At 44.3% G+C, this 26243-nt stretch overlaps 1 protein-coding gene across 3 annotated transcripts in view; it reads right to left on the bottom strand.

The window, feature by feature from the left end:
- Positions 1 to 26243, bottom strand: part of RASGRP1 (RAS guanyl releasing protein 1) — an 81391-nt gene that overhangs the window by 18135 nt on the left and 37013 nt on the right. For 2 of the 3 annotated variants that reach the window (XM_024732516.1, XM_024732518.1), the window contains exons 3-10: positions 23574 to 23679; positions 12690 to 12752; positions 11617 to 11748; positions 9542 to 9695; positions 5899 to 6072; positions 4784 to 4900; positions 2220 to 2495; positions 651 to 731 (exon numbers count right to left, since the gene is read on the bottom strand). In XM_024732516.1, the coding sequence (XP_024588284.1) occupies positions 651 to 731; positions 2220 to 2495; positions 4784 to 4900; positions 5899 to 6072; positions 9542 to 9695; positions 11617 to 11748; positions 12690 to 12752; positions 23574 to 23679 (1103 nt within the window). Of the gene's footprint in view, positions 1 to 650; positions 732 to 2219; positions 2496 to 4783; positions 4901 to 5898; positions 6073 to 9541; positions 9696 to 11616; positions 11749 to 12689; positions 12753 to 23573; positions 23680 to 25351; positions 25394 to 26243 lie in introns of all 3 variants that reach the window. The other variant, XM_024732517.1, reaches the window with a different exon arrangement.

The following is a 26243-nucleotide window of genomic DNA, read 5'->3' as shown; positions in this document are numbered from 1 at the left end:
AGGAGACTGTGGGAATTATTGGTTCTTCAGAAGGAAGGCTGAAATTATTTCACCTGCCTGTAGGAAGCCAGGGCCAGATAACCTGTGAAGCCCCTACTGTGCAGCCAGGACTGTGCACAGGACTTCCCATCGTAAGAGGTCAAAACACCCAGCAGACTGCTCTTTCTGGCCCACGTGAGTACAAGATGTGGGGGCTTTCTGTCTACCAAGTTGAAAGTCTTCTGAAGCTGAGCACCTGATTAATAGACATATCATTATCATCAACAAATCATGAAGAGAAACAACTGCCTTGAGGACACTTTATAATTAATAGGAGGCAGAGGTCACTCCAGCCCACCATGCTATATCCCTTCTCTAACTAGTAAACCGCTGGCTGATTCCCCCACTCCTTCTGACACTCATGGCATGTAGTTATTTACTGTTCACATATTAGTCTTATCCCCTCGAGTTGTGTACAAACTCCTTATGGTCAGGAACTATTCCTAATACATATGCTGAAGCTTTTCTTATTCCTAGCACAATGTTGGGCACATAGTAAAAACATAATATGCTTTTTAACCTGAACTAAAGTCCATTCCAAGATGGATGACCTTGATGAGAGGCTTGTAAAGCACCTGTTACACATGGGAGTCTTAATATGAAAAACTCACTGGGGCTTTGTGGTTCCTGGGTTCCCGGGCATAAGAAAGCTCGTAGATTTCGTCTTCAGTGTAGTAGAGATCTAGGGATAACTGCAGATCAAAGGAGAACAGAGTTAATTGCTAGGATGCTGTTTGCCTTTCCCAGGGCCGATGTGTTTCTTGGTTCTTCCTCTCTAGTGGTTTACCCTTTTAGGCTGTAAGTCATTTGTTTTTAAAAATTCACAAAATTTTGGGGGTATAACATCTACTATTGCAGTAGGGCAAGCGTTAGTTTTTGTTAAAATATTTTTAAACTTTGGAGAAGTCTCAAGATGCCCACTTTTAAACTATGGTTTAATAGCTAAGCTTCTAGGCAGAGCTTAGGCCGAAGGCCCTATCTAGTCAGATGGTCCACACCTCACGTGTTCTCTCCCAAAGCAGACGGATGATCTGAAAGGACAGTTTGCATGGCCTGATACCATTAAAATTTGATTCCAGCAACAGAACCCAGTTTAAATGATAACAGGTAATATCAAACAATATTAAGAGTTTCATATATCTTAGAAAAACTTTAGAGGAGAGAGGTCTTAGAAATAATCTTGTTCTTAATCTGGATTCTATGGATGGGCTTCAGGGGGTTCAGAACTCAAAAACATCCATATTTTTGAGTATATATGGCTTACGTATATTTTGGGAGGGAAATGCTTAGTTTTCCTCACAGAATTTGTGAACCAAGAAAGTTAAGGTTCAGTGCCTCTTTCCTCAGATGATGCTGTCTAAGGCGGAAACTAGCCAAGGTCACCTGGACAATTAGCAAAAGGGCTGGGATTAGACACCAGCTGGATGCAAAGCCTGAGGCACTATCAGAATAATCCTGTGAGGTAGGAAGAGGCCACAGTGATTATTCCATTTTGCAAAAAAAGCAGATTAGAAATTGTCTAATTTTAGAACTGAAAGAGAAGGGAGAAGTCATCGCAGAGATGAGTCCCTCTGATTTTACAGAGAAGGAAACAGTTATGTGCCCACAGTCAGTCACACAGCTGGTGAACTATAGAATCACAGGTCTGGAAGGGAGTTCATCTGATCTCACCCCCCACCCAAAGTGCAAATCCTGGTCTCCTGCATCACTACAAGTGTTCGCCTGCCCTTGGCTTAAATGTCTCTGGGATCCAAGCCAGTGGTAGCAGGACCCAAATAATGAACCTATTTTTTTCTTTCTTTTTAAACTCAATGCCTTGTCCTTTTTTTAAATGAAAACCGACTGTCTCCAATCTCTTACCAAGCCTTGTATCCTGATTTGCTATCAGCTCCTCCCAGAGAGTTTAGGACTGGCTTTTGTAGGGGGAGGGGAACGTTCCTAGAGGTCCAAAGGGCATGGTGCTTAAGAGCACAGCCCCGGAGTCCCACCACCCGGGTCTGAGCCCAGGATCTGCTGCTTAGTAAGTGTGGCTTCTGGCAAGTTACGTCTTTGTGCCTCAGAATCCCCATCCATAAAATGGAGGTAATGATAGTATCCACTTCATAGGGTTCTTGTGAGGCTTAACTGAGCTGATCTTTGATGAGGTAGCGCTCAGTAATTTGTCTCCCATGGAGCCTCACCGTCAGCAGGTGCACCAGGTCCTTGTTGGCCTCCAGGGGTGGGGCCACCTCTTGCAGCTGGACCAGTTCATTGATATGATTGTAAAGGGCCAGCAGCTTGTGGACGTTCACCTTCCCCTCCTCCAGATAGTCGGGCATGGCTTCATACAGGGAGATGAGGTCCTTGAGGTGTACCCCCAGGATGGGGATCTTGAAGTGGGTGCACTCCCCGTAGGCACGCCGGTAGTTGTCATAGTTTCTGCAGGAGGACAGCAGCTCGGTCATCTCACCCAGAACCTACAAAGCAGAGGAAGGGAGCCAGTCACAGGTACCATCCAGGCAGGCTGCGTTTCTGCAGCAGCTGCCTTTTACTCTCAGCTCCTACCATAATTTCACCCCGTCCCTGAGTTGTCAGGCAGGGGGTGGTCCACCTAAAGGTGTAGATTCTGACTCCCCAGTTAAAACTCCAGCTTATGTCAAACATCGCAGAGTAGATTTAGAAAACGCAAGGTGTGCTTTACTACATAACTGGAAAATTCTAGATGAGGTTTTATTTACCATTTTTATGCTAAAATTGTTCTTTAAAAAAATAAGTAAGCACACGATAAAAAAGATTTAAAAAGTACAAGAGTATACAGTGCATAGTAAATGTCTCTCTGACCTCTACCCCAAGCCACGCAGTCCCCTTCCCTAGTGTATTGAGAATGATTCCAAAGACACTGCACCACATAACACTTCAAGTGTGCTGCCCACGCAGCTGGCGCGGGGAAGCGTGTTTCCAGCGTGGCGCTTCAGTCACCTGTCAAGTGTTCTTATTCCTTATGCTGCGCTCTGTGGGCCTTGGCTCGGTGAGTCTCAAGATGGGCCTATGCCTAGGAAGCAGGCGACATTCCACCCACGGACCGAAACCCTGGATAGGGAGACTGAACAGACTAGACCAATTCCCAGCAATGGACCTGAGAGAGGACGAGGCAGAGGCCGTGGGGGGCTCTGCGTTAGAGCCTGTGCTCTTCCGTGGCCAGAGGGCGCGTGGCCACTCCCAGCACAGCAAGGGCACAGCCAGGTCATCTGCTGTTCCTTCCAGTGCATCTGCTTTAAGTCAGCACGCAGTTCATAGAACCCCACCCCCGTGTGTGGTGACCAGCCTTCTCAGAAGCAAAGACAGGAAGGAGAGACTCACGTCACAACACAAAACAACCATTTTAAACACTGTGCTGGAAATTCCTGTAATAAAATCGTGGCCTAAAGAAGTACCCTTTCTCCTGATGAAGAGCTTGAGGTCTGGGAGTCAGCCCCCGGCAGCCATGTGGCTGCCAAGAGAGCCTCCTCACACACCTCTAGGAAACAGGGCGCGCGAGTGTGGAGTGTGGGAAATGCTCACAAGACAAGAGACTAGCAGCAAAGATGACAGAGGTATTTTTGTTCCCCTTGGAAGGTGACATAAACTACTGCAGGACACTAGCTTTAATTCTGGACTTAGGAATTCACTATGCAGACCACCCTGAAGGTCAAGCAGCTACAGACAGGAAGCACTGCTATGGGGGGACCCCAAGCTGCAGAGCAGCAAGCTACATCTTGTAAACGAAATGACACGACGGCACTTGAAATTCTGTGATTCTCTCCCTCTGAGACACAGGCAGTCTTCAGTTGTTCTGCCTGCTCCCAGCCAGCACTATGAGGGAATTATAAGGTGACCAGACCACTGGGAGGTGGGGGTGGAGCGGTGTCCCCAGACCCCAGCATTGTCAGAGCAAGGATGATTAATAAGAGGCTTTCTGAAAGGAGGCTGAACACCTGGGAAAACGGATGTGGCAATGAGGCTCATACATCTCTCCCTAAGAAGAGAGCTCGCGAGGGGACTGGGGTTTGAGTTTAGTAAGGGAGGCCAAATGAGATGAAATACCCAGAGCAGCTGTTATATCAAACCCATACCATAAGTAGCTGCATTTATACCTGTACTATATCATAGTGGTTTACATGTGTGATAACATCCGTAGGTATAAAGGATTAAAGTCCTTTCTATAAAATCTAATTAATAACGTAGCAAAGTACATCGGACACTTAAGAAAAATGTTCCTCAATAAAATACCACCTATTAAAAAATGGTACCTGAAAAGCTCATTTCCAACTATCTGGAAAAATTCAGCTCTCCATAATGTCACTCTCCAAGGGTTCCAGCTAGCTAGGTTTCTAACGTGTCACTAAATAACCTCACTTGACATGCAGACTGAACTATGGTCACTGAACCACTCTTCCTTGCCAGAGCAAGTGAGTTCTCACTAAAGATGGTGACTCCGGATACTCAGTGGCATACGAACATGGGAAGGACACACACATCGTTTCAAATCACCAGCGGGAACGGGTGCAGTAACTCTGCAGCCAGACTGAGTCACAGTCACCCTCAAATCTGTGACATCCCCGTTCCTGTCCTGTGGGTTTTAGGGGTTGCTTCCTTGGTATTTTGCCTGGTTGAAAAGGGATGCTTTGGTTCGGAAATGCTCTCTGGGCTGCCCCTCAAGGAGGAAACGCTGACGCTAGTCCTAGGAATGCTGCCAAGGGGCCCGGGAGGAGACAGGAGCACTGACCTTATTGATTTCATGCGGGACATGTGAACTTGTCTCCTTGAGCCTGGAGATTGAGCTGTGACAGAGCCCTCCTATCACAGCCATCAACGTATTGAAGTTCTGTAGTTGGTGGAGCTTCTGTGACACAGAAAACAGAGTCACTGTACATGTCAGTTACATGGGCGCTTAGATGCTGCCTCTCATCTCTGTGTTATAAGTCTTCCTAATTCTGGCCAAAGGCTAGCAATCAGGTATTGCAATTTTCTGTCCATTTCTTTCCTAAGGCTTAATTCCAGACCAGGAGGTCCCAAATCTAGCAAAGCGTCATGTCTTCCTCCTTTAGTTTCAGCTGGTCTGTGGACCACCCTCTACAGCAGTGGCTTCTAACACCCAAAGTACTTGTTTAACACAAAGATTTCTGGACTCAAGTACAGATGTTCCGATTCCCCGGATCTGGGGTTGAGCTTAGGGATCTGTGCTTTAGTTAACATCAGAGCAGGTGTTCCATGTACCACACTTTAAGAAACACTGGTCTAGAACATCTAGAGATGAAAAAATATATCGTTCAGCATAATCCTTTATATCCTTCACCCCAAAGTAACCAGACTTTATTTCTGAGGGCAACGCCAATACCTATATAGGACAGTAACTGGGACAGAGATGCTAGAATCTCTGTGAAATTTCAAATATGTGTTCACAGTATCTGCTTTTCTCTTATCAGATGCCTAAACTCTGCCCCTCAAACACTAAACCCAGCCATTCAACACAACATGGGCTCACAGACCTAAATCAGGCTGGTCTAGCTCCACTAAAACCTGAAATTGCCCTTTCCTTTGCCATGTGGGCCACATTTGGTAAAACAATATAGGCTGGTAAGCATCTTCTGAAAAATGTTAAAGATCTAAACAGATCTAACCATATCCTGACCTTGAAGATGGCCTGTAGGGCCCTCTCCATACTGCCCTTTTGTGGGATGTAGAAGAGTCACCGTATCTAGATCTGGGGACAGGTAAAAGTGCACAAACCCCACCAGGAGGTTCATGACGAGAAAGCAGCTCTAATGGATAGACTAGGCTGGGGGAAGAGGGGATAATTTACCTCTTAGCCCAGGCGCTAGTCTTAATCCAGTCACTCACCTGAGCCACCTGGATGAACTTGATGAAGACTTCAGCTCGGAGCTGGGGCGTGGGGCGGCTGAGAACCATCAGTTGTACCCACTGGGAGATGCCGTTACACAGGGCAATGGACCGCTCCATGGTAGGGTTCTCCTTCACGCAGCTATTCACGAGGTAATTCTGATAATCGGAGAACTGGGGAAAAAGAAACTCATCAGGACTGCCGCTCCAGTATTCTGGGAGACCCGAGGGGCATATTACCTCTGTTAAGTTGATGGCTAGAATCTGCTAAGGGACAGAGGAGCTCTTGGCTTTCCTCTCCTGCAGACAAGGATGGTAGGAAGGACATCTTTCTTATTCTACCCACAGCATGGTCCCTCTACATCAAACGTCATTAGGCCTAAATGGATGTGTACACATACAAGTTAACCCCAGTATTATGTTGAGTAGATAGGGATAGTGCCCCTTTTCAATTCTAAAGAATACAGTATACAAGAAAAATCTCAGTACTAGTTCCAGCTATGTTGCTGAAGGTAAGGGGAAAAAAAAAAGATCATCTCACAAAATCTGTGTCACACACTCTTTTTCTCTCTCTCCTAGCTGTTTTCTTAACTTAAAAATGGGATAGGGCTTCCCTGGTGGCGCAGTGGTTGAGAGACCACCTGCCAATGCAGGGGACACGGGTTCATGCCCCGGTCCGGGAAGATCCCACATGCTGCGGAGCGGCTGGGCCCGTGAGCCATGGCCACTGAGCCTGCGCATCCGGAGCCTGTGCTCCGCAAAGGGAGAGGCCACAACAGTGAGAGACCCGCGTACCGCAAAAACAAAAAAAAACCCGGATAACATCTGTCCTATTTAGGACACGGAATTGTTAATAAGATCAAACATGATAACCTGTGAAAGCACTTTAACTTTTCAAAGTACTACATAAGTGTGAGGTGGTGCTAACAGGATATTATTAACCTCATGATCAAACAGACCTGTTTGGATTTCCCTCTATTCGCCAACTTGAGCAGGGGTGAAGTCAGTGGGGTACGTGACACTGGTTAGCTATTATTTGGGGACCACAGCTTCCCGTTCACCTGGGCAATGGCATTCACTATGGCTGACGCTGAAACAAACAGCAGATGTGAAGCTGGAAATGTCCCAGAAGATCAGTGTATAAATCATGACTGCAGCTACTGTGTCCCTGTCACAAACAATCCTTCTGCTCAAATAGTATAAGAGAGAGAGGAGAGTTTGCTCTGCTCCAGTGCTCCCATGGGAGTTTTCAGTGCTGTTCCCCAGCTATTTCCAGCTCTCCATTTCTCAACTCTGCCCTTTGAGATCACGTGTGACCACATGACAGTTTAGCCAGGAGAATGTCAGTGGAAGTGACATGATGACTTTTTTTTTTTTTTTTTGCAGAAACAAGGGAACTGTTTTAATAATGATGTTTATATTAGTAATAGGCACATTCCAAAAATAAAGAAAAATCCTCTCGCTGGGATTGTATTGGAACGAATGCTTTTCAGGGAACTTCTTTTAGGAAGTTGAGCACACTATCATTTCATACCCTAAAGATCTTTAGATATTTAGGAGTTGCTGATAGACGTGACGACTTTTGAGATAGAAGAGCCAGTGAATGATTGGCTATGTTGCCTTTCCAGGCTGCAGAGATCGTGGAGATCTATGTCAAGATGAAGCCTCCCACACCCAGGCTCTGAGCACCTGTGGTCAGCAGAGGCCCCTGTGTAGCAGGAGTGAAAAATAAACTTTTGCTTTGTTAGGCCACTGAGATTGGGTGGGAAGGGTTGAGGGGGTTGTTATCAGTGTACATACCTTAGTCCTGCCTGACTAGTAATACACTGATGAGAAGATCTCATAACCTGAATAAAATGAATGCAAATTAACTGAGCCCCATTTTTCTGTGCTGTTTGCTGATGGGTGGAAAAAGATGAGTAGATCAAACCTACTCCTTAAGAGAGACATATACAGCACAAATCTTACCGGTTCTAAGAAAAAGTTCCCCAATTCATTCCAGTGAATACATTTATATACCCCTCCCATTCGAAATGTAACATATTGAATCCACTTGTTTTTTAAAAGTTATCTCAGTATAATTCTTCTCCCCTCCAAAGTATTATAATAAGCAGAAAATATCAAATGTCACTCAATTCATAGCAGAGATAAATTTCCCTCCCACCCTACGTGGGGAAAACTGTTTAGAACTGTGTAGGTAAAACAAAAAGATCCCCCCAAAAGTCTTCTACGAGGCAACCGTGACATTCAAAAGAAATGAAGGTTCAGGCTGATGTCTTCATTTGCAGCTAGAACCCTGCACCGACACTGGGGGAGCACTGGCGCAGAGGCCTTGTTCTGCACTGACTCTTCCCTTCCACCTCCACTGATCTGAGACCTGGCAGGGAGCAGACAGCCCACAGGCCTGACAGAGCAGTCCTACCAATTGGGCCCCAGTACAGCTCAGATTTCCAGTGTGATAAATGGCTCTTTTCAGTGTCCTTCCCCCGTGACAGGAGAGGCACTGCCAAATGGAAACCCCCCAGGGGGAGCGTTCCAACTGGGGCCTGTGGTTCTGTCTGAGGGGAGCCAGTGAGGAGACTGGAGGTCCCCATGCAGATGAATGCTTGGAGACGTATTTCCAAATTGGGCTGGAGGGGGCGGGGAGGTTCCTGGCTGATTGGCAAAATAGCTGTGTGAAAACAGGGAGGCTGTCAACATTATGGGAGAAAAGCTATAATAACCCCTGTAACCTGGTTTGCAGCTCTCCTTCCAAACACAAGCAGCCTCAATTAATTGGCGCTGAGTGACCGAGAGAGGCTTGTGATCCTGGTCTCAGCTCTGACTCTAATAAACTGTGTGACCTGGTCCAAGCCGCCCCTGGGCCTCCATCACCTCAGCAGGGAACAGGTACATCTAACAAATGCATCCAGCAACTAGGTAGTCTCTACTTTTAGAGCAAAGCTCAAAACTGTATCTTTCCATAGCGGTGGGGGCTGAATGGAGTCATTTCTCAGGAAATCATATCGGCCAGTGAGGCTCTGTTGGCAAGTTCTCTTGTATGGAGCTGGTGTTCTTTGGTATCACATGTGGAGTTTCAGTGAACAAGGTTTGTGTCAGCACAGTTTCTCTCTAGAATCAGGGGAGACTGCTGGGCCATGTCAGCACCACCTCAAGGGTTTAGGTAAATTCTGGGCTAGACCAGTAGCATCTGATTTATTTTGAGATTTCCCACAGCCATCCAAAGCCTATTCTAGAATGAATTCAAGTCCTCTTACAGGACTTAGCCTCATTTTTTTGGAGGAAAATTAAAAAAATCCATTCTGGAAGCCTAATGATTATCAGGAATAAAATGTGTGTGTGTGTATGCGCATGCCTGCTGTGTGTACACTCACGTGTGCAGGGTACCATGTGTGCCCACAGTATTGCCACTTGAGCGAGTGGTGGGCTGAGGGAGGTGGGCTTGGACGATGGGAGCGTGCAGCAAAGCAGGAGCAACAAACAAGGCAGCGTGTCCTGATTTTCCCAACGACACAGAGTGATGGCAAAGCCTACCAGCGCTGAGGGGGCCTCTAGGGTTAGGAGGTGGATGGCCTGTTGAATTCCTCTGCTTATTTTCAGAGATATCCCAGGGAAGCTTTTCTCCGGCCCCTCGGGTACATACAGATATCCTCCGGAAGGACTTGAACTCCAGGTAGGTAAGGTGCTCGGAGAGCTCTTCTGGTTCCAGATGGTCAAAGAGCAGGGAGACTTTTCGTTTCTTGCTGGTGTTCGATTTTATCCTTTGAGTCAGTTTCCTGGACCAGTCACGGGCATTGCTTTTGTGGGTAAAAATGAAAGGGAGAAGACAGGGAAAAAGAATAAATCAAAATTGCTTTTTAATGCAAATAAATCCAGTAATGCTTCCCACAAGACTATGCAAAGCACCGTTACCTAACTTTCCTTGGTCAAAGCAATGCATTAAGTTTCCCCACATCAGTTTTTCCTATGGTGGCGACCAGGAAGCTTTGATGGTTTTCCTTGAGCCTTGTGAACGTGCTATGGGAACTGGGTAAAATGCATTTGTCTTAAGTCTGTGGGAAGGACAGAGTCTCGGGCATTGTTCACAGTGTCCTGGCTCCTCTGTGTAGCCCTGGCAGGTCTGCTCTCTCCATGCCTTCTGTGTGTTTCCTCATCTCATGAGGGTGATGGGGACTCTATGTGGTTGGAAATCTCAAGGTAGTGGGGCAGTTTTCATGCCAGAAAAGCACAGAGAACCACAGAGAGGAGATGCCATGCTGGGTAATCATGTGTAGGAACAGGTGGTCACTCTGGGCAGACTTGTGGCATTTTCCTCAAATGTCCCCAGCCACTGAAATGACCAAGGAAGTCTAGCTAACCCTAGAGTTAGCCCCACACACATTTTCTTGTAATCAATCCACATGTTTCTTATTCAGTTTCAATTTCCTACACTAAGGAAGCAAAGAGAAGGTAGCAGGTTGCAGATCTGTGTTTCCCAAACCTGTGTTCCTGAGAACCTTGTCTCTTGACAAAAGGGTTCTGTGGTCAAATGAGTTTGGGAAATGCTACAAATTCTGCAGCCCCCTTAGCCAAAGAGCATATTACCCACTCTGAGATGCATTGCAAAAAGGAAGTTCGACTCTCTCTTTCTCAAGTATATCTGGTCGGGCAATATCCCACTGACTAATTTCTAAAGAATATACCGTGGAAAATATTGGTAGAGGAAAGTCAGCTAGGGGTGTATTGGGATAAGGAAATCAGGGTTTGAGAACTGCCCTGGGCCCTGTGTGCTGCATTTAAAAAATGAAGACACTGTTACTGCAAAACCTTCTTTTACCTCTCAAGTTATTATAATTCTAAGCAAAGAAGTACAGAGTCCAACCCGCTATGTAGATTTAATTGGGACTCTGACGTGATTTGGAAATCATTTCCACACGGCCACGGCACAGGGCACTGAGGGCTCTCACAGTCCAGATTCTGCTCTGCCATTAACTCAGCTAGCTGTGTGACTCCAGACAAGCAAGCCTTGCTGAGCCTGTTTCCCAGGACGTTGGATAAAATCATCTTGGAAATATGTTTCAGTCCTAGAATTCTATGTCCTAGGGATCTGTATTATTCCAAAACAAAGGGGCCACATTGTGAAAACCTTAGCAAATGATGAGTGTACTCTCCTCTCCCCAGATTAGGACAGGCATTCATTTTTCCAGAGTGGGACCATCTCATAAATAAGAAATCCAAGGAATAATATGCAGTATTCCTGAGATCCTTTCCATCTCTGCATAGGTCTAAGTGTCTCTTGCAGAACTTCTTGGCCTACCGAATATGTTATAAACCCTTTGCTCGATCCATTTTCCAGCAGTCCCTTCCCCATTTATAAGCGCAGGGGCCCTCCAGGCGTTAGCTGCTGGAGAGGCACCGATTTAGTCACCATACTTTCAGTGTATTGGGATTTATATAAATTTTAGTCAGTATCTGGCTTCCTGATTTCTTTCTCACAGAGACTTCTTTTTTCCTGCTCTTGGATATTAGTCACGTACACCGTGATCACCAGGGGGCTTCTATGCTTTCCTGCTACATGTCAAGCTTTTCTCTTCCATGAGGCCATCTGAACCTGCCTGAGGGCTTCTTGGGGTGGGTAGAGCAGACGTCACAGCGGGACGCAGAGCCTTGCTGCGCGGCCTGGGTTGTATTACAGGAGGGAGGTGGTTTCGAAAGAGGCGTCAGAACCACGACACTCACATTTGAGTTGTGTCAATCAGGTGGCAGTGCAGCTCCTCGCCATTAGCTTTCACCAGTTCCTGAAACTCTTCCATAGTGCTTGCCAGGCTGGCATCTATTTTAAACATGATCCAGAATTCTGTTATCCAATACCTACATGGTGGGATTTAAAAAACACAAGCCAAACCTGAAGCCAAGGACTCACACTGTGGTGGGTTCTTCCCGCAAAAAGGATTCAGAAAGAGACAGGGGCTGGTTTGTTCTATATTCCTGGGAATATAGAATCTATATTCTCTACACAGAATATAAGGAACTGGAGTAGGGGTGGGGGGAAGAGAAGAAAACCACCCACTGGCAATCCTCTGCGCCCCACATATTAAATGCTATGCCATGCTAAGATGAATCATAATGAAGGAAGCCACTGCAAAGATTTAGGCACAACCATGTGTATCAGAGAGAATGACAAATAAGACAATGGCAGACAAACCAAACGTCCAAAGATTGGACAATGCATCTGTAAATTACACTTTATTATACCTCAGGATATTACATGGCCATTAAAAATAATGTTTACAAGAAGTTTTTTAATGACTAGAGAAGATTCCTATGATTTAAAGTTAAGTGAAAACTATAGGATACAAAATTTTGTATGTATTTTGATCTCTACTATGTTAAAAAACCTACTTGGAAAGAGACAAGGGAAATATACCAAAATAGGTAGTTGGATATAAGTGATTATTACTATAGTTATATTCTTCTCTATATTTTCAAAGTGCTCTAATATGAGCTACATTACTTTTATACTTGGGAATAAAAACAAACAAAATAACCTTTCCCTTATGTCACTTGATACCAAAATGCTGTAAGGTTGACAAAAACATTGGTATAAAATGTTAAGCTCAGGCACATCAGAAAAAACCGACTATGCTCTTTGAGGAATTTCCAGTACTAACAATTGACCTTTCTGGTCTGTCCAGAGGTGTTGTATAGATGGTCAGGAAGGGAAAGGCAGGGAGGAAAGGAAAGAGCTAGAGTCTCTGGCTCTTTCATTTCACCCCACTCCACAAAGTCCCAAATGCATGCAGAAATGTTACCTTACAAAATAGCAGATCTTCAGGCAAAGCCCTGGCGAATTCTTTGCCAAGGCATCCTTATAGGTATGGCTGTGGTTAAGGGAAATGGAAGCCTCTGTTATAGAAACCAAACAACCTTTCATCTTTGCAAATATTGCTAAAACTACCCTCCCTCCAGCCCCACAAATAGTTTCTTTTAATGTTTCTTCTCTCCCTGGCCATAGGATAAAACCAACTCAATGTGTGCAGCTGTATGCTTATGAAGGGCAAAGATGGTGACTTTAGCCCATGCTGAAGTCGCTTAAGGAAGAAGGCCACAGCATCTCCTCTGCAGAAGTAGGAAGTCAACAGCACAGCAATGTCCCCGCACAGGTGACCTGTAAGAAGTAAAGAAGGGGCAAGTGACCTCTGCCCATGCCCAAGACTAGGAGTCTGCTGGAGACAAGCTAAAAAGAAGAGCTTGTTCTTATCTTTTCAGCAACTGATAAAAAATCTGTGCATTGAATTAGAAGAAAGGGAAGGAATAAATATTCAGATATATTGTAATGATAATCAAGGCAATAATAGGAAAATGATAATACATGCCTAGAAAATGTCAGTAGATTGATCTTACAGGTTGTAATAGCAAGTCAGAAAAAGCCATGTGAATGATCCAAATACAACTGGAGAGCACATTAAGGATCAGTACCATTCAGAATATTCCACGAGAATGATGCCATTCTAAGAACAAGAAAGAATAGCAAAGTTCCACCAAGTTCACGCATCTCTAGAGATATATGGAAAGAATAAGTGTTTACTGTAAAGGTCATAGAAATGCAAAATCCAATCCAGTGATGAACCTGGGTGGTCCTACCCTCTTCCATCAACATATTGAGGAATCAGGCTATGTGGGCTGTGTGCCCCGCAAGACACTGCCCTCTTTCTCCTCTAAAAGCCATGTCAAATTAACCACAATCCAGGGCTCCATGAATTTCAGCAGGGCCCCTGAGAGGAATCCACTGAGCAGCCAGCAGATGTCTCAATTAACTGGGGCTGTGCAGTCTTCTTTCAGTGGCTATGCATATTTTAACCCTTGGAAAACTCAGACTTAAATATAGCAAAGTAAAAAACAGGCCAAATCATATTACTGATTTTTTTATTAGGAAGGGATCTATGCCTTTTGAAATCTTATATACCTGTAATGTTTAAGAGCATATTAGAACGAGAGTCTTGAAACTTCAATCTGGAATATACAATTAAGGGATTTACACTTGTGATTTTAAATTCAAATCTTATTAAGTTTATGCATAGCTTTGGAACATCTAAGGTAATGTTAGCTTTACTGTTTATAATTTTAATTTACTGAAGTTATAAAAACTATTTCGAATTCAGAAAAGCCTCTGAAGTATTTTAAAAATCTAAGATTTAAAATTACAAGTACATACCTATCAATAATTACTTTAAATGTAAATGGACTAAATGCTTCAGTCAAAAGGCATGGAGTGGCTGAATGGATACAAAACCAAGATCCATATGTATGCTGCCTACAAGAGATGCACTTCAGATCTAAATAGTTAGACTCTTCAAGAAAAAAAATGGGAGGGCCCAAATCAATAAAATCAGAAATAAAAAAGAAGTTACAATCAATACCGCAGAAATATAAAAGAACGTAAGAGATTACTACAACCAGTTACATGCCAATAAAATGGACAACCTAGAAGAAAGGTGCAAATTCCTAGATGTGTACAGTCTTCCAAGACTGAGCCGGGAAGAAATAGAAAATATGAGCAAACCAATTACCAATAATGAAATTGAATCAGTAATTAAAAAAAACCAAAACCAAAACAAACTCGCAGCAAACAAAAGTCCAGGATCAGATGGCTTCACAGGTGAATTCTACCAAACATTTAGAAAAGAGTAAACACCTATCAAACTATTCCAAAAAACTGCAGAAGAAGGACCACTTCCTAACTCATTCTACGAGGCCAGCATCACCCTGATACTAAAACCAGTCAAAGATATCACAAAAAAAGAAAATTACAGGCTAATATCAGTGATAAAAATATGATGAACACAGATTCAAAAATTCTCAACAAAGTATTAGCAAACCAAATACAACAATATATTAAAAGAATTATACACCATGATCAAGTGGAATTTATCCAATGAATGCAAGGATAGTTCAATATCCACAAATCAGTCAGTGGGATATACCTCATTGACAAATTGAAGAATATATAAATAAAGAATAAAAATCATATGATCATCTCAATAGATACAGAAAAGGATTTGAGAAAATTCAACAATTTATGATTAAAAAAAACTTTCCATGAAGATGTATAGAGGGAACATACCTCAACATAGTAAATGCCATATATTATAAGCCCACAGCTAACATCATACTCAATGGTGAAAACTGAAAGAATTTCTTCTACGATCAGGAACAAGACAACGATGCCCACTCTCAACACTTTTATTCCTAGCCAGAGCAATCAGACAAGAAAAAGAAATGAATCCAAATTGGAAAGGAAGAAGTAAAACTGTTACTGTTTGAAGATGACATGATACTATACATAGAAAATCCTAAATATACCACCAAAATACTACCAGAGTTCATCAAAATTCAGTAAAGTTGCAGGGTACAAAATTAATATATAAAAATCTGTTGCATTTCTATATACTAACAAGGAACTATCAGAAAGAGAAATTAAGAAAATAATCCCATTTAAATCATATCGAAAAGGATAGAATATCCAGGAATAAATCCAACTATGTAAGTAAAAGACCCACAGTCAGAAAACTTTAAGACACTGATGAAAAAAATTGAAGATGACAGAACAGATGGAAAGACATACCATATTCATGGATTAGAAGAATATTGTTAAAATGACCATACTACCCAAGGCAACCTACTGATTCAATGCAATCCTATCAAAACACCAATGGCACTTTTCACAGAACTAAAACAAATAATTCTAAAATTCTATGGAAACAAAAGTCCCCAAATAGCAAAACAATCTTGAGAAAGAAGAACAGAGCTGGAGGTATCACACTCCCGGACTTCAGACTATACTACAAAGCTACAGTCATCAAAACTGTATGGTACCGGCACAAAAACAAACAAGTAGATCAATGGAACAAAATAAAGAGCCCAGAAATTAACCCACACACTTGTGGTTAACTAATCTAAAACAAAGGAGGCAAGAACATACAATGGAGAAAAGACAGTCTCTTAAATAAATGGTATTGTGGAAATTGGACAGTTACATGCAAAAGAATCAAACTGGACTATTCTGGACACTATGCAAACTGGACACTATGCACAAAAATAAATTCAAAACTGATTATGAACTGAAATGTAAGACCTGAGCTGCCTGGAAGCAGAGAGACAGCATATCCAAAGGGCTGCCTCCATAGTGTGGAGTTCAGGAGTTTGGAGAGCCCTTTGGGGGTCCCAGTTTTACCTAAGAGATGTCAACTTGAGAGTGTGCTGAACTTCACCTTATGCTCCCATATCACGTGTAGTCATCAAAGTGTTTTCTCTGTGGTTTGGCAGACATTCTCAAAGGGGAATAAGGAAGATGGTGGAAGAGTAAGAGGCGGAGATCACCTTCCTCCCCACAGATACACCAGAAATATATCTACACGTGGAACAACTCCTACAGAAAACCTACTGAACGCTGGCAGAAGACACCAGATCTCCCAAAAGGCAAGAAACTCCAGACATACCTGGGGAGGGCAAAAGAAGAAAGAATAAACAGAGACAAAAGAATAGGGATGGGACCTGCACCTCTGGAAGGGAGCTGTGAAGGAGGAAAGGTTTCCACACACTAGAAGCTCCTTTGCGGGCGGAGACTGCAGGTGGCGGAGGGGAAAAGCTTCAGAGCCGCGGAGGAGAGCACAGCAACAGGGGTGCGGAGGGCAAAGCGAAGAGATTCCGTCACAGAGGATTGGTGCCCACCGGCACTCACCAGCCCGAGAGGCTTGTCTGCTCACCTGCCGGGGCGGGCGGCGCTGGGAGTTGAGGCTCGGGCTTCGGTCAGAGCGCAGGGAGAGGACTGGGGTTGACGGCGTGAACACAGCCTGCAGGGGGTTAGTGCACCACGGCTAGCCGAGGGAGTCTGGGGAAAAGTATGGACCTGCTGAAGATGCAAGAGACTTTTTCTTCCCTCTTTGTTTCCTGGTGCGTGAGGAGAGGGGATTAAGAGCTCTGCTTAAAGGAGCTCCAGAGACGGGCGTGAGCCGCAGCTAAAAGTGCGGACCCCAGAGACAGGCATGGGATGCTAAGGCTGCTGCTGCCGCCGCCACCAAGAAGCCTGTGTGCGAGCACAGGTCACTATCCACACCTGCCCTCCCGGGAGCCTGTGCAGCCCGTCACTGCCAGGGTCCCGGGATCCAGGGACAACTTCCCTGGGAGAACACGTGGCATGCCTCAGGGTGGTGCAATGTCCTGCCGGCCTCTGCCACTGCAGGCTCTTCCTGCATCCATACCCCTCCCTCCCCCTGGCCTGAGTGAGCCAGAGCCCCTGAAGCAGCTGCTCCTTTAACCCTGTCCTGTCTGAGCGAAAAACAGACACCCTCCAGTGACCTACACGCAGAGGCAGGGCCAAATCCAAAGCTGAGCTGCGGGAGCTGTGCGAACAAAGAAGAGAAAGGGAAATCTCTCCCAGCAGCCTCAGAAGCAGCGGACTAAAGCTCCACAATCAACTCGATGTACCCTGCATCTGTGGAATACATGAATAGACAACGAATCATCCCAAATTGAGGGGGTGGACTTTAAGAGCAAGGTTTATGATTTTTTTTCCCGTTCCTCTTTGTGAGTGTGTATGTGTATGCTTCTGTGTGAGATTTTGTCTGTATAGCTTTGCTTTCACCATTTGTCCTAGGGTTCTATCTGTTTTTTTTCTTTTCTAAAAAAAATTTCTTAATTACTTTTTATTTTAATTATTTTATTTTATTTTATCCCCTTCCTCCCTTCCTTCCTCCCTCCCTTTCTATTTATTTTCCTTCCTTCCTTCCTTCCTCTTCCTTTCTTTCTACTTTTTCTCCCTTTTATTCTGAGCCATGTGGATGAAAGGCTCTTGGTTAAGACAAATACCGTATACTAACACATATAAATGGAATTTAAGAAAAACAAATGTCACGAAGAACCTAGGGGTAAGACAGGAATAAAGACACAGACCTACTAGAGAATGGACTTGAGGATATGGGGAGCGGGAAGGGTAAGCTGTGACAAAGCGAGAGAGTGGTATGGACATATATACACTACCAAACGTAAAATAGATAGCTAGTGGGAAGCAGCCGCATAGCACAGGGAGATCAGCTCCGTGCTTTGTGACCACCTAGAGGCGTGGGATAGGGAGGGTGGGAGGGAGGGAGACGCAAGAGGGAAGAGATATGGGAACATATGTATATGTATAACTGATTCACTTTGTTATAAAGCAGCAACTAACACACCACTGTAAAGCAATTATACTCCAATGAAGATGTTAAAAAAAAAAAAAAGTAAGACCTGAAACCATAAAACGTATAGAAGAAAACATAGGTATATGATCCTAAAAAGAAAACATAGGTATATGATCTTTGACATCAGTCTTCATAACATTGTTTTTGGATAGGTCGCCTCAGGCAAGGGAAACAAAAGCAAAAATAAACAAATGGGACTAGGGCTTCCCTGATAGCACAGTGGTTAAGAATTATCTTGCCGGTGCAGGGGACACAGATTCGAGCCCTGGGCTGGGAAGATCCCACATACTGCAGAGCAACTAAGCCTGTGCGCCACAACTACTGAGCCTGCACTCTAGAGCCCATAAGCCACAACTACTGAGCCCGCATGCCACAACTACTGAAGTCTGCGCACCTAGAGCCCATGCTCCGCAACAAGAGAAGCCACTGTAATAAGAAGCCTGCACACTGCAACGAAGAGTAGTCCCTGCTCGCTGCAACTAGAGAAAGCCCGTGCACAGCAACGAAGACCCAACACAGCCAAAAATAAATAAATAAATTTATTTTAAAAAAAACCAAATGGGACTATATCAAACTAAAGCTTTCGCACAGTGAAGGAAAAGAAACCACCAACAAAATGAAAAGGCCACCTACTAAATGGTGAAGATATTTGCAAGTGATATATCCAATAAGGGGTTAATATCCAAAACATACAAAGAACTCATACAACTCAACATCAAAAAACCAACCTGATTAAAAAACTGGCAGAGGATCTGCATATACATTTTCCCCAAGGAAGACAAATGGCCAAAAGCCACATGAGAAGATGCTCAACATTACTAATCATCAGGAAAATGCAAATCAAAACCACAACGAGGTGTCATCTCACACTTGTTAGAATGGCTGTTACCAAAAAGACAACAAATGACAAATGTTGGTGAAGATGTGGAGAAACAGAATCCTTGCACACTGTTGCTGGGAACATAAATTGGTGCAGCCACTATGGAAAGCAGTATGGAGGTTCCTCAAAAAATTAAAAATAGAACTACCATATGGTCCAGAATTTCCACTCCTGTGTATTTATCTGAAGAAAACAAAAACATTACTTAGGAGAGGTATATGCAGCCATGTGTTCAATGCATTATTCACAATAGCTAAGACATGGAAGCAACCTAAGTGTCCATCAAGAGATGAAAGTATAAAGAAGATATGGTACGTACACACACACACACACACACACACACACACACACACACACACACTGGAATATTACTCAGCCATAAAAAAGAATGAAATCTTGCCATTTGAGACAACATGGATAGACTCAGAGGGTACATGCTAAGTGAAATAAGTCAGATAGAGAAAGACAAATACTGTATGATTTTATTTATATGTGGAATGTGGAAAAACAAATGCACAAACATAACAAAACAGAGTTATAGGTACAGAGAACAAACAGGTGTTTGCCAGAGGGGAGGGAAGTAGGGGGAAGAAAGAAATAAGTGAGGAAGATTAAGAGGTACAAACTTCCATTTGCAAAATAAATGAGACATGGGTAAGAAATGCACCGTATGGGGAATACAGTTAATAACTATGTAATATCTTTGTAGGGTGACATATCCGTAACTAGACTTATTGTGGTAACCAGTTTGACATGTATAGACATATCAAATCACTGTTACGTAACAGAAACTAACATAGTGTTGTAGGTCAATTATACTTCAAAAACGGACAAAGAAACAACAAACATAGAAAAATAGATCAGATCTGTGGTTACCAGAGGCAGGGGATGGGAAAAAGGGGGATTGTATGAAGGCAGTCAAAAGATACAAACTTATAAGATGAATAAGTACAAGGGATGTAACGTACAACATGATAAAAATATAATGAACACTGCTCGACGTTATACATGAAAGTTGCTAAGAGGGAAAATTCTAAGTTCTCATCACAAGAGAAGAAATTTAAATTTCTTTAATTTTGTATCTTTATGAGATGATAGATGTTCACTAAACTTATCATGAATCACGCTTCACACCTTAAACTTACACAGTATTTTATGTCGGTTATATCTCAATAAAACTGGAAGAAATAAAATTCATAATTATAGTTTAAAACCATTATTCCAATTAACCAAACATTTTTCAAGGTTCCTTAAAAGTGCCTGGTGGGACATTCTAGACTTATAGGAAGAACAGTAAGATTTGCAAGCTAAACTTGAACCCCTAAAGAAAAACTATGGCTGTGGAATTTGTACATTTCATAAAATGACTTTAACTTAAAAAACCTAAATTTTGATAGATTTACTGTTATAAAATCTGTCCCTGAGAGCACCAAAATCAAACAGAAACACAAAACACACACACACACACACACACACACACACACACACACACACACACACACCAAGAACAAAGGTAATCCAAAAAATAAGCCCAGGCAACTGGCAAATTTCATGAAGTGAATGGCTCCAATGCTTGCCTTTCTTTGGACATAAGAGGGAGGAGTGAGAATGACATTTTACATTTCTTTATACCACATGGGTAAGAAAATGCATCCCTTCGGTGCAAAGAGATTCAAGCATAAGGCACATTCTAGATAAATACATCTTAGAGTTTATATTTTTATTATTTGATCTAGTTGTTGAAAGATTTAACTTCTTCCTCATTAATGAGGAAGGCACACACACACAAAAAAAAAACCACTTTTCTCAAGACAACTGGGTGGACATAAGAATCAACATGGTGCCTTTCATCGTGGAGTTTATCTTCCTTCTGTTTGCTCCCTACCCTTCTCTTCACACGTCCGTTCCCCAGTGCACACTGCCAGGTGCCATCCAGGAGGGCAGAGCCTCCCAAGGTCGCAGAGCCCTGGTGCCACAGCGGAGGCAGCCTCGAGCAAGGCAGGCACTGCTTTCTCACGTGAGGAGATGAAGCAAACAGCAGCACACGCAGGCCAGTAATCAGGGGCTCAGGCATCTGCTGACCTGGGGTAATCGTCATTGTTTGCTGCAAGCTTCAGGCTCCACGTCCTCATAGGCAGTGCTGTGGCCATGAAGTACCAGGGCAGTTCTGGCTGTACCTCTCAGGCATCTGAACTATTCAAAGCATGTTGTTAAATTTTTTCTCTCTCTTTTAACAATGGAAAAACAGGAAACAAAAGGAAGCCATCCGAGCTTCTTTAACTGACAGGTAAAAGGAGCCACTCCAGTCTGGTATGTTGAGACGTTCACCGTGGAGGGGAAAGGGTTTCTGAGAGAGCTGAGGATAGAGCAGGAGGGGCACACTGGGCCAGCCTGTGGAGGGCCATTTCCTGGCAACCGAGGATCTGCCATTACCCTCTATTTGCAGAGGCTCTGGAGCATGGCCTGCCTGATTCGCTTCTCAGGAAAGTAACTGCAGAGGTGGATAAACGAGGGAGAGGGTGGCTGTGAAGATGAGAAGCCCAGGATGGGACAGAGGCTGGGGAGAGAGACCGTGAGGGCCCAAACGAAGGCAGAGACATGGGAATGGAGAGAAAAGAGTCACTTCTGACGCAGGAACCCTGAGATTGGGTGACGGACTCTGTAGGTGAAAGGCAGGGAGGACTGTGAGTGCTTTGATGTTGCCGCTTTAAGACCATCGGATGGGCAGCAATAACATGAACTGAAACTGAAAATACAGGTATCAAAGGAAAACTCGTAGTAGTAGTAGTTGAGGTGGTGAGTTAATGAGTTAAGTTTTAAGCATATTAGATTGCAGTGTCTGCAGGATAAAGTGGTACAAACGTTAAAAAAAAAATGGTTTGGGTTAGAGAAATATGGACTTGAAAGACCTCAGAGGAATGGTGGTGGAAATCCTGGTGGGAAATCACCCAGGGGAAGTGCAGTGAGAAGAAACCAGGATGTTATCCCCATCTCGAGGAGGTACGCAAAGAAGAGGTTGGATGGAGAGGTGGAGGAGGGCAGCCCAGGAGGAGGGAGAGCCGGGAAGGTGCAGTTCCCAGGGCCCTGGAGGGAGTCTGGAGAGGCAGGGGGTGTCAACAAGGCCTCTACACGGACATCGCTGTAAACAAGGGTGGAAACAAAAGCCACCAGGCTTGGCAGCTAGGAGGTCACTGGTGACATCAGAGGAAAGTCTGAGTACAGGGGTGGAGCCCACAGTCGGGTTAAGGACTGAGTGGGAGTTGAGCGATGGGAGAGAGTGAGTGCGGACTATTTTAAGAAGTCTGTGCATCACATTTCTAACCCTATCAATGGAATGAAGGGGAGGCAGGGTTGAGAGTTTATTTTTAGGTTGGGGAGACTTGAATGTGTTTTAGGCTGAGAGGCAGGTGCCCCTGAAGAGGCAGGGTTTAGAAGGACAGGAGCGAGGGGAGATAACTGATAGAGAAAGATTCTGTGAGAGTGGGAGGGAGGATGGGGAGGAAGAGAGCTCTGCTGTCACCGTGGGGGCAGGTACCCGGCGGGGCACCAAGACAGGCGCCCCAGGTACAGCTCAGCCCTTAGAGCAACAAAATTTTTTCAGCGAGGAGTATTTAATCACTGACATTGTTTAGAATTGCTGGTACGTGGAGTTAATAAAAAGTAGACCAACTCTGAGTCTGTTTTATTACGGTTTTCAAATTCTCTGCAGACCAGACATCCAATTATTACCTGCACCTCTCATCACGTGGACCCCTCCCAAGGTTGCACCCTTGGAATGCCACTGAAAACACCTCCTCTGAGATGAGAGGTAAAGGTTTATGAGTCACTTTAGAGAAGAGATTCAGTCTTTTTACGTTTTTTTCTGTGTGCCATGAGATGAAAAGGGATGGCTGAGGAGAGTGGTAAAGGATTAGAACAGCTACAAAGCATGACTCAGTGCCAGGGACCTGGGCTTCAAGGTGCTAAACAGTCTCAGCCCACCTACAGCCCACAGTGTCATCAGTCATCAGGGAGAGGGAGAAGGCAGCCGTTTTCTCCACCCAACTCCATTCACACCCCCAAAAGAAGGTTAGAATCCGGCAGGGTTTGCTTGGCACGTAGCCAGTGCCTCTGCCTTAGCAAAAAGGCACCAGCAGACTCTCCAGATGCTCCGGCATCAGAAAGCACTCTTCAGAACCTGAGGAAGGCTGAAGAATTGGACAGGAAAGCCACAATGCAGTTTATCACTTGAGTCATGCTTGCACCCTTGTCATTTTGCATGGGATAAATATGAATTTTGATTAATCTACAGGAAAACTATTTTTCACTAGCAAGAACAAAGAAGACTGTGTTTGCATGTTGATTTCTTTGGCCTCTTCCCAGAGCAATCAGCATCAATAACATTGCCTCGCCCAACAGAAGATACACATACATACGTATGCATACACACACACACGCACACCGTTCCATGAAAGGACGTATGAACCCATTAACCACTCAGGGTTATGCCAAACCAACCAAAGTGAAAGCATCCTTCAAATTTCAAGACACTGCTGAACGAATCCCATTTGGGGACCGCCAGGCACTGTGCTAAAGGATATAGAGTGATAACTTTTTGGAGCAGTTCAGCAGAGGAAATGAGAATTCGGTGCATGGTCAGCATGACTTGCAACAGTTGGTTACTTCGACACAGGTTTCCGTCTGCATCTGAAAACATAAAGAGCAGCTTCTGAGCGAGGCCCCAGAGAGGAATTAGTTACCTGGTGGGACACCTGCCAGCCCCCCATCACTCCCGGTGGAAGGCCCAGAGGGCGGGCTCTGCAGGCCCAGCGCCCTGCCCCCACTGACTCTGACACCACACACCCATCCCTCCGTTCTTTGCTTTTCTTTATCCTCCAGCTGCATCCTCCCCAACCCCAAGTGTCCATTTTGAGGCTCTTTAACGACGCTGCCAGAAAGGTGGTAGAATCGTGGGGAAAGGATCACATTTGCACCGGTACATGCGAGTCTCTGTTGAAAGCAGAAGCAGATCCAGGCTTTGTGATGCCTAAAAGGCATATAACAGGGGAAGGAGGAAGTCCTTTCTGGGGTCAGAGGGAAAAAAGTTATAGTTTTACCAGATTACAGTTAAAATACCTTATTCTTGCAAGTTTTACAAAAACATATGACCATATGAATACATTTCTAGGGCTGCCCCATGGCCTTGGAAGTGGGCTCATGCAAACGAGGGGCCCTGAAATGTAAGCTTCCCTAGTTTTACGGGCATTGCGCTCTGGATGGGAATGAAGGAGGAAGACTATGGGCAAACATGACTTTTGGAGATTATGGGTGGGTTACAAGTACCCATGATGATTTGTATCAAAGATCATGGTTAGCTCCTTACTTGGGTTTTGCAAATCCTGCTGGTACCACATAACAAGATGCATTCCATACAATGGCATTGGGTGCAAAGATTCCCCCTGGAGTGGTTTTCAGAATCTTTTAACATTTACGGCATGAAGTGTTAGGGGCTGTGCTGGTTATTCACTGCAGATCCAGTCTCTGTCCTTCACCATGGACTGCATCACCAGGCTCCTTGCTAGCCAGCTTCCAGTTGGGTTCAGCCATTGGGATGCATCGGCAAGAGATGGGAGGAGAGAGAAGTAGGTATTTCTTTCTCCTTCCCTCTCTGCTTGGCACTACTTGCCTGTAGCTACAGGTCTCTTCAATGAGTGATCACGCTGCTTGGTCCCTCTTTGAGGGCTCTAGCTCTCACTGGGATCTAATACTATAGACTAATCTCCCTTTTGACCCTTTGCTCCTGAGGGTGGTAACGACTTCTGGCTGTTGATAGTCTCTGGGTGCAGCATCTCTTAATTCCACTCTCATCTCTGTAAGTAGGCCCCCATCATTAAAGTGTCTTCACTTAAACAAACCATGTGAATTCTGTTCCCTGCTGGGAACTTGAATGATTCAGGGGAGAATATCTAATGAAAGAATATACATGGATTCTTTGATCATTTGCTAGCTCTTTAAAGCACATTACACAAGAGGGGTTATCATCTTCATTCTTTCCAAGTAGACCAAATGGTAAATGAAGGACACAGTGCATTTGGGCTCAGGATTCAGAAGTTCTGGCTCACTCGCAAATGATGAGTTAAAGTCATAGCTCATTGAGAAAATATAAGCAAACGCGACAAGATCGCTCACCTTCCCACTGCCAAATCCACCAATTTACCCGCATTCTATTACTCTTACTGCCTGCCTTCCTCTATTACCATGGAAGGCACTTCACAGGTCAATGCTTCCACTGAGCTCTGGGTCTCCTTTTTCTCAAGGACACTGACACTGTCTTTGTCCACGTTCTCTCCTCCAGTATCAACTTTCCTCTTTCTCTCACCTGGTTTACTTCCACTGGCATTGAAGCACACCCCAGAATCTCCTATTTAAAACGAAATGAAATAAAACAAAACCTGAAACTCTAGGCACCTCTCCATTCTGTTCCCCTTTTCAGCAAAACCTCAGTCATCAATTTCTCATCTCCCATTCCCTTTCATCCATACCATTTTTGACTCCTACCTCTCTTTCTTTTGTTGTCTTTTTGCGGTACGCAGGCCTCTCACTGTTGTGGCCTCTCCCGTTGCGGAGCACAGGCTCCAGACACGCAGGCTCAGAGGCCATGGCTCACAGGCCCAGCCGCTCCGTGGCATGTGGAATCTTCCCGGACCAGGGCACGAACCCGTGTCCCCTGCGTCGGCAGGAGGACTCTCAACCACTGTGCCACCAGGGAAGCCCTCTCCTACCTCTCTTATTCCACAAAATCTTTTATTTTCAAGGTCTCCAATCTTTTATTTTCAAGGTCCACATTGCCAAATCCAAGGGTTCATGCCTCTGTCCTCATCTTACTTTATGACTTGAGTTGCATTCAACCCAACCCAACCCAAGCTGACAACTCTCTCCTCCTTCCTGGAGCATTTTCTTCGCTTGGCTTCCACAACATCACACTCTCTCAGCTTCCCTCTCCAGCTCTTGTTCTGTCTCCTCTTCGTTTGCTGAGCTTTTAAATGTTGCTGTGCTCTGTGGCTTAGTCCTCCCACTTCTTTTTTTTTCTAACAATTTTTAGAGTCTAAAACTTTTTAAGTTTTAAATTAAAAAAATTTAACTTCTTTCTTCTAGGTAGGGGAATTCATCTAGTCGTTTGGCGAAAATACCATTGATATGCTCATGACTGCCCAACAGACATCTTCAGCCCTGAGTACCGAATTCTTACATCCCACATCCTACTTGGCGAA

The sequence above is a fragment of the Neophocaena asiaeorientalis genome, unplaced genomic scaffold, assembly GCF_003031525.2.
Source record: "Neophocaena asiaeorientalis asiaeorientalis breed wild unplaced genomic scaffold, Neophocaena_asiaeorientalis_V1.1 scaffold119, whole genome shotgun sequence".
NCBI lineage: Eukaryota > Metazoa > Chordata > Mammalia > Artiodactyla > Phocoenidae > Neophocaena > Neophocaena asiaeorientalis.
The sequence above is the reverse complement of the archived record's forward strand: the minus strand, read 5'-3'. Positions and strand labels throughout refer to the sequence as shown.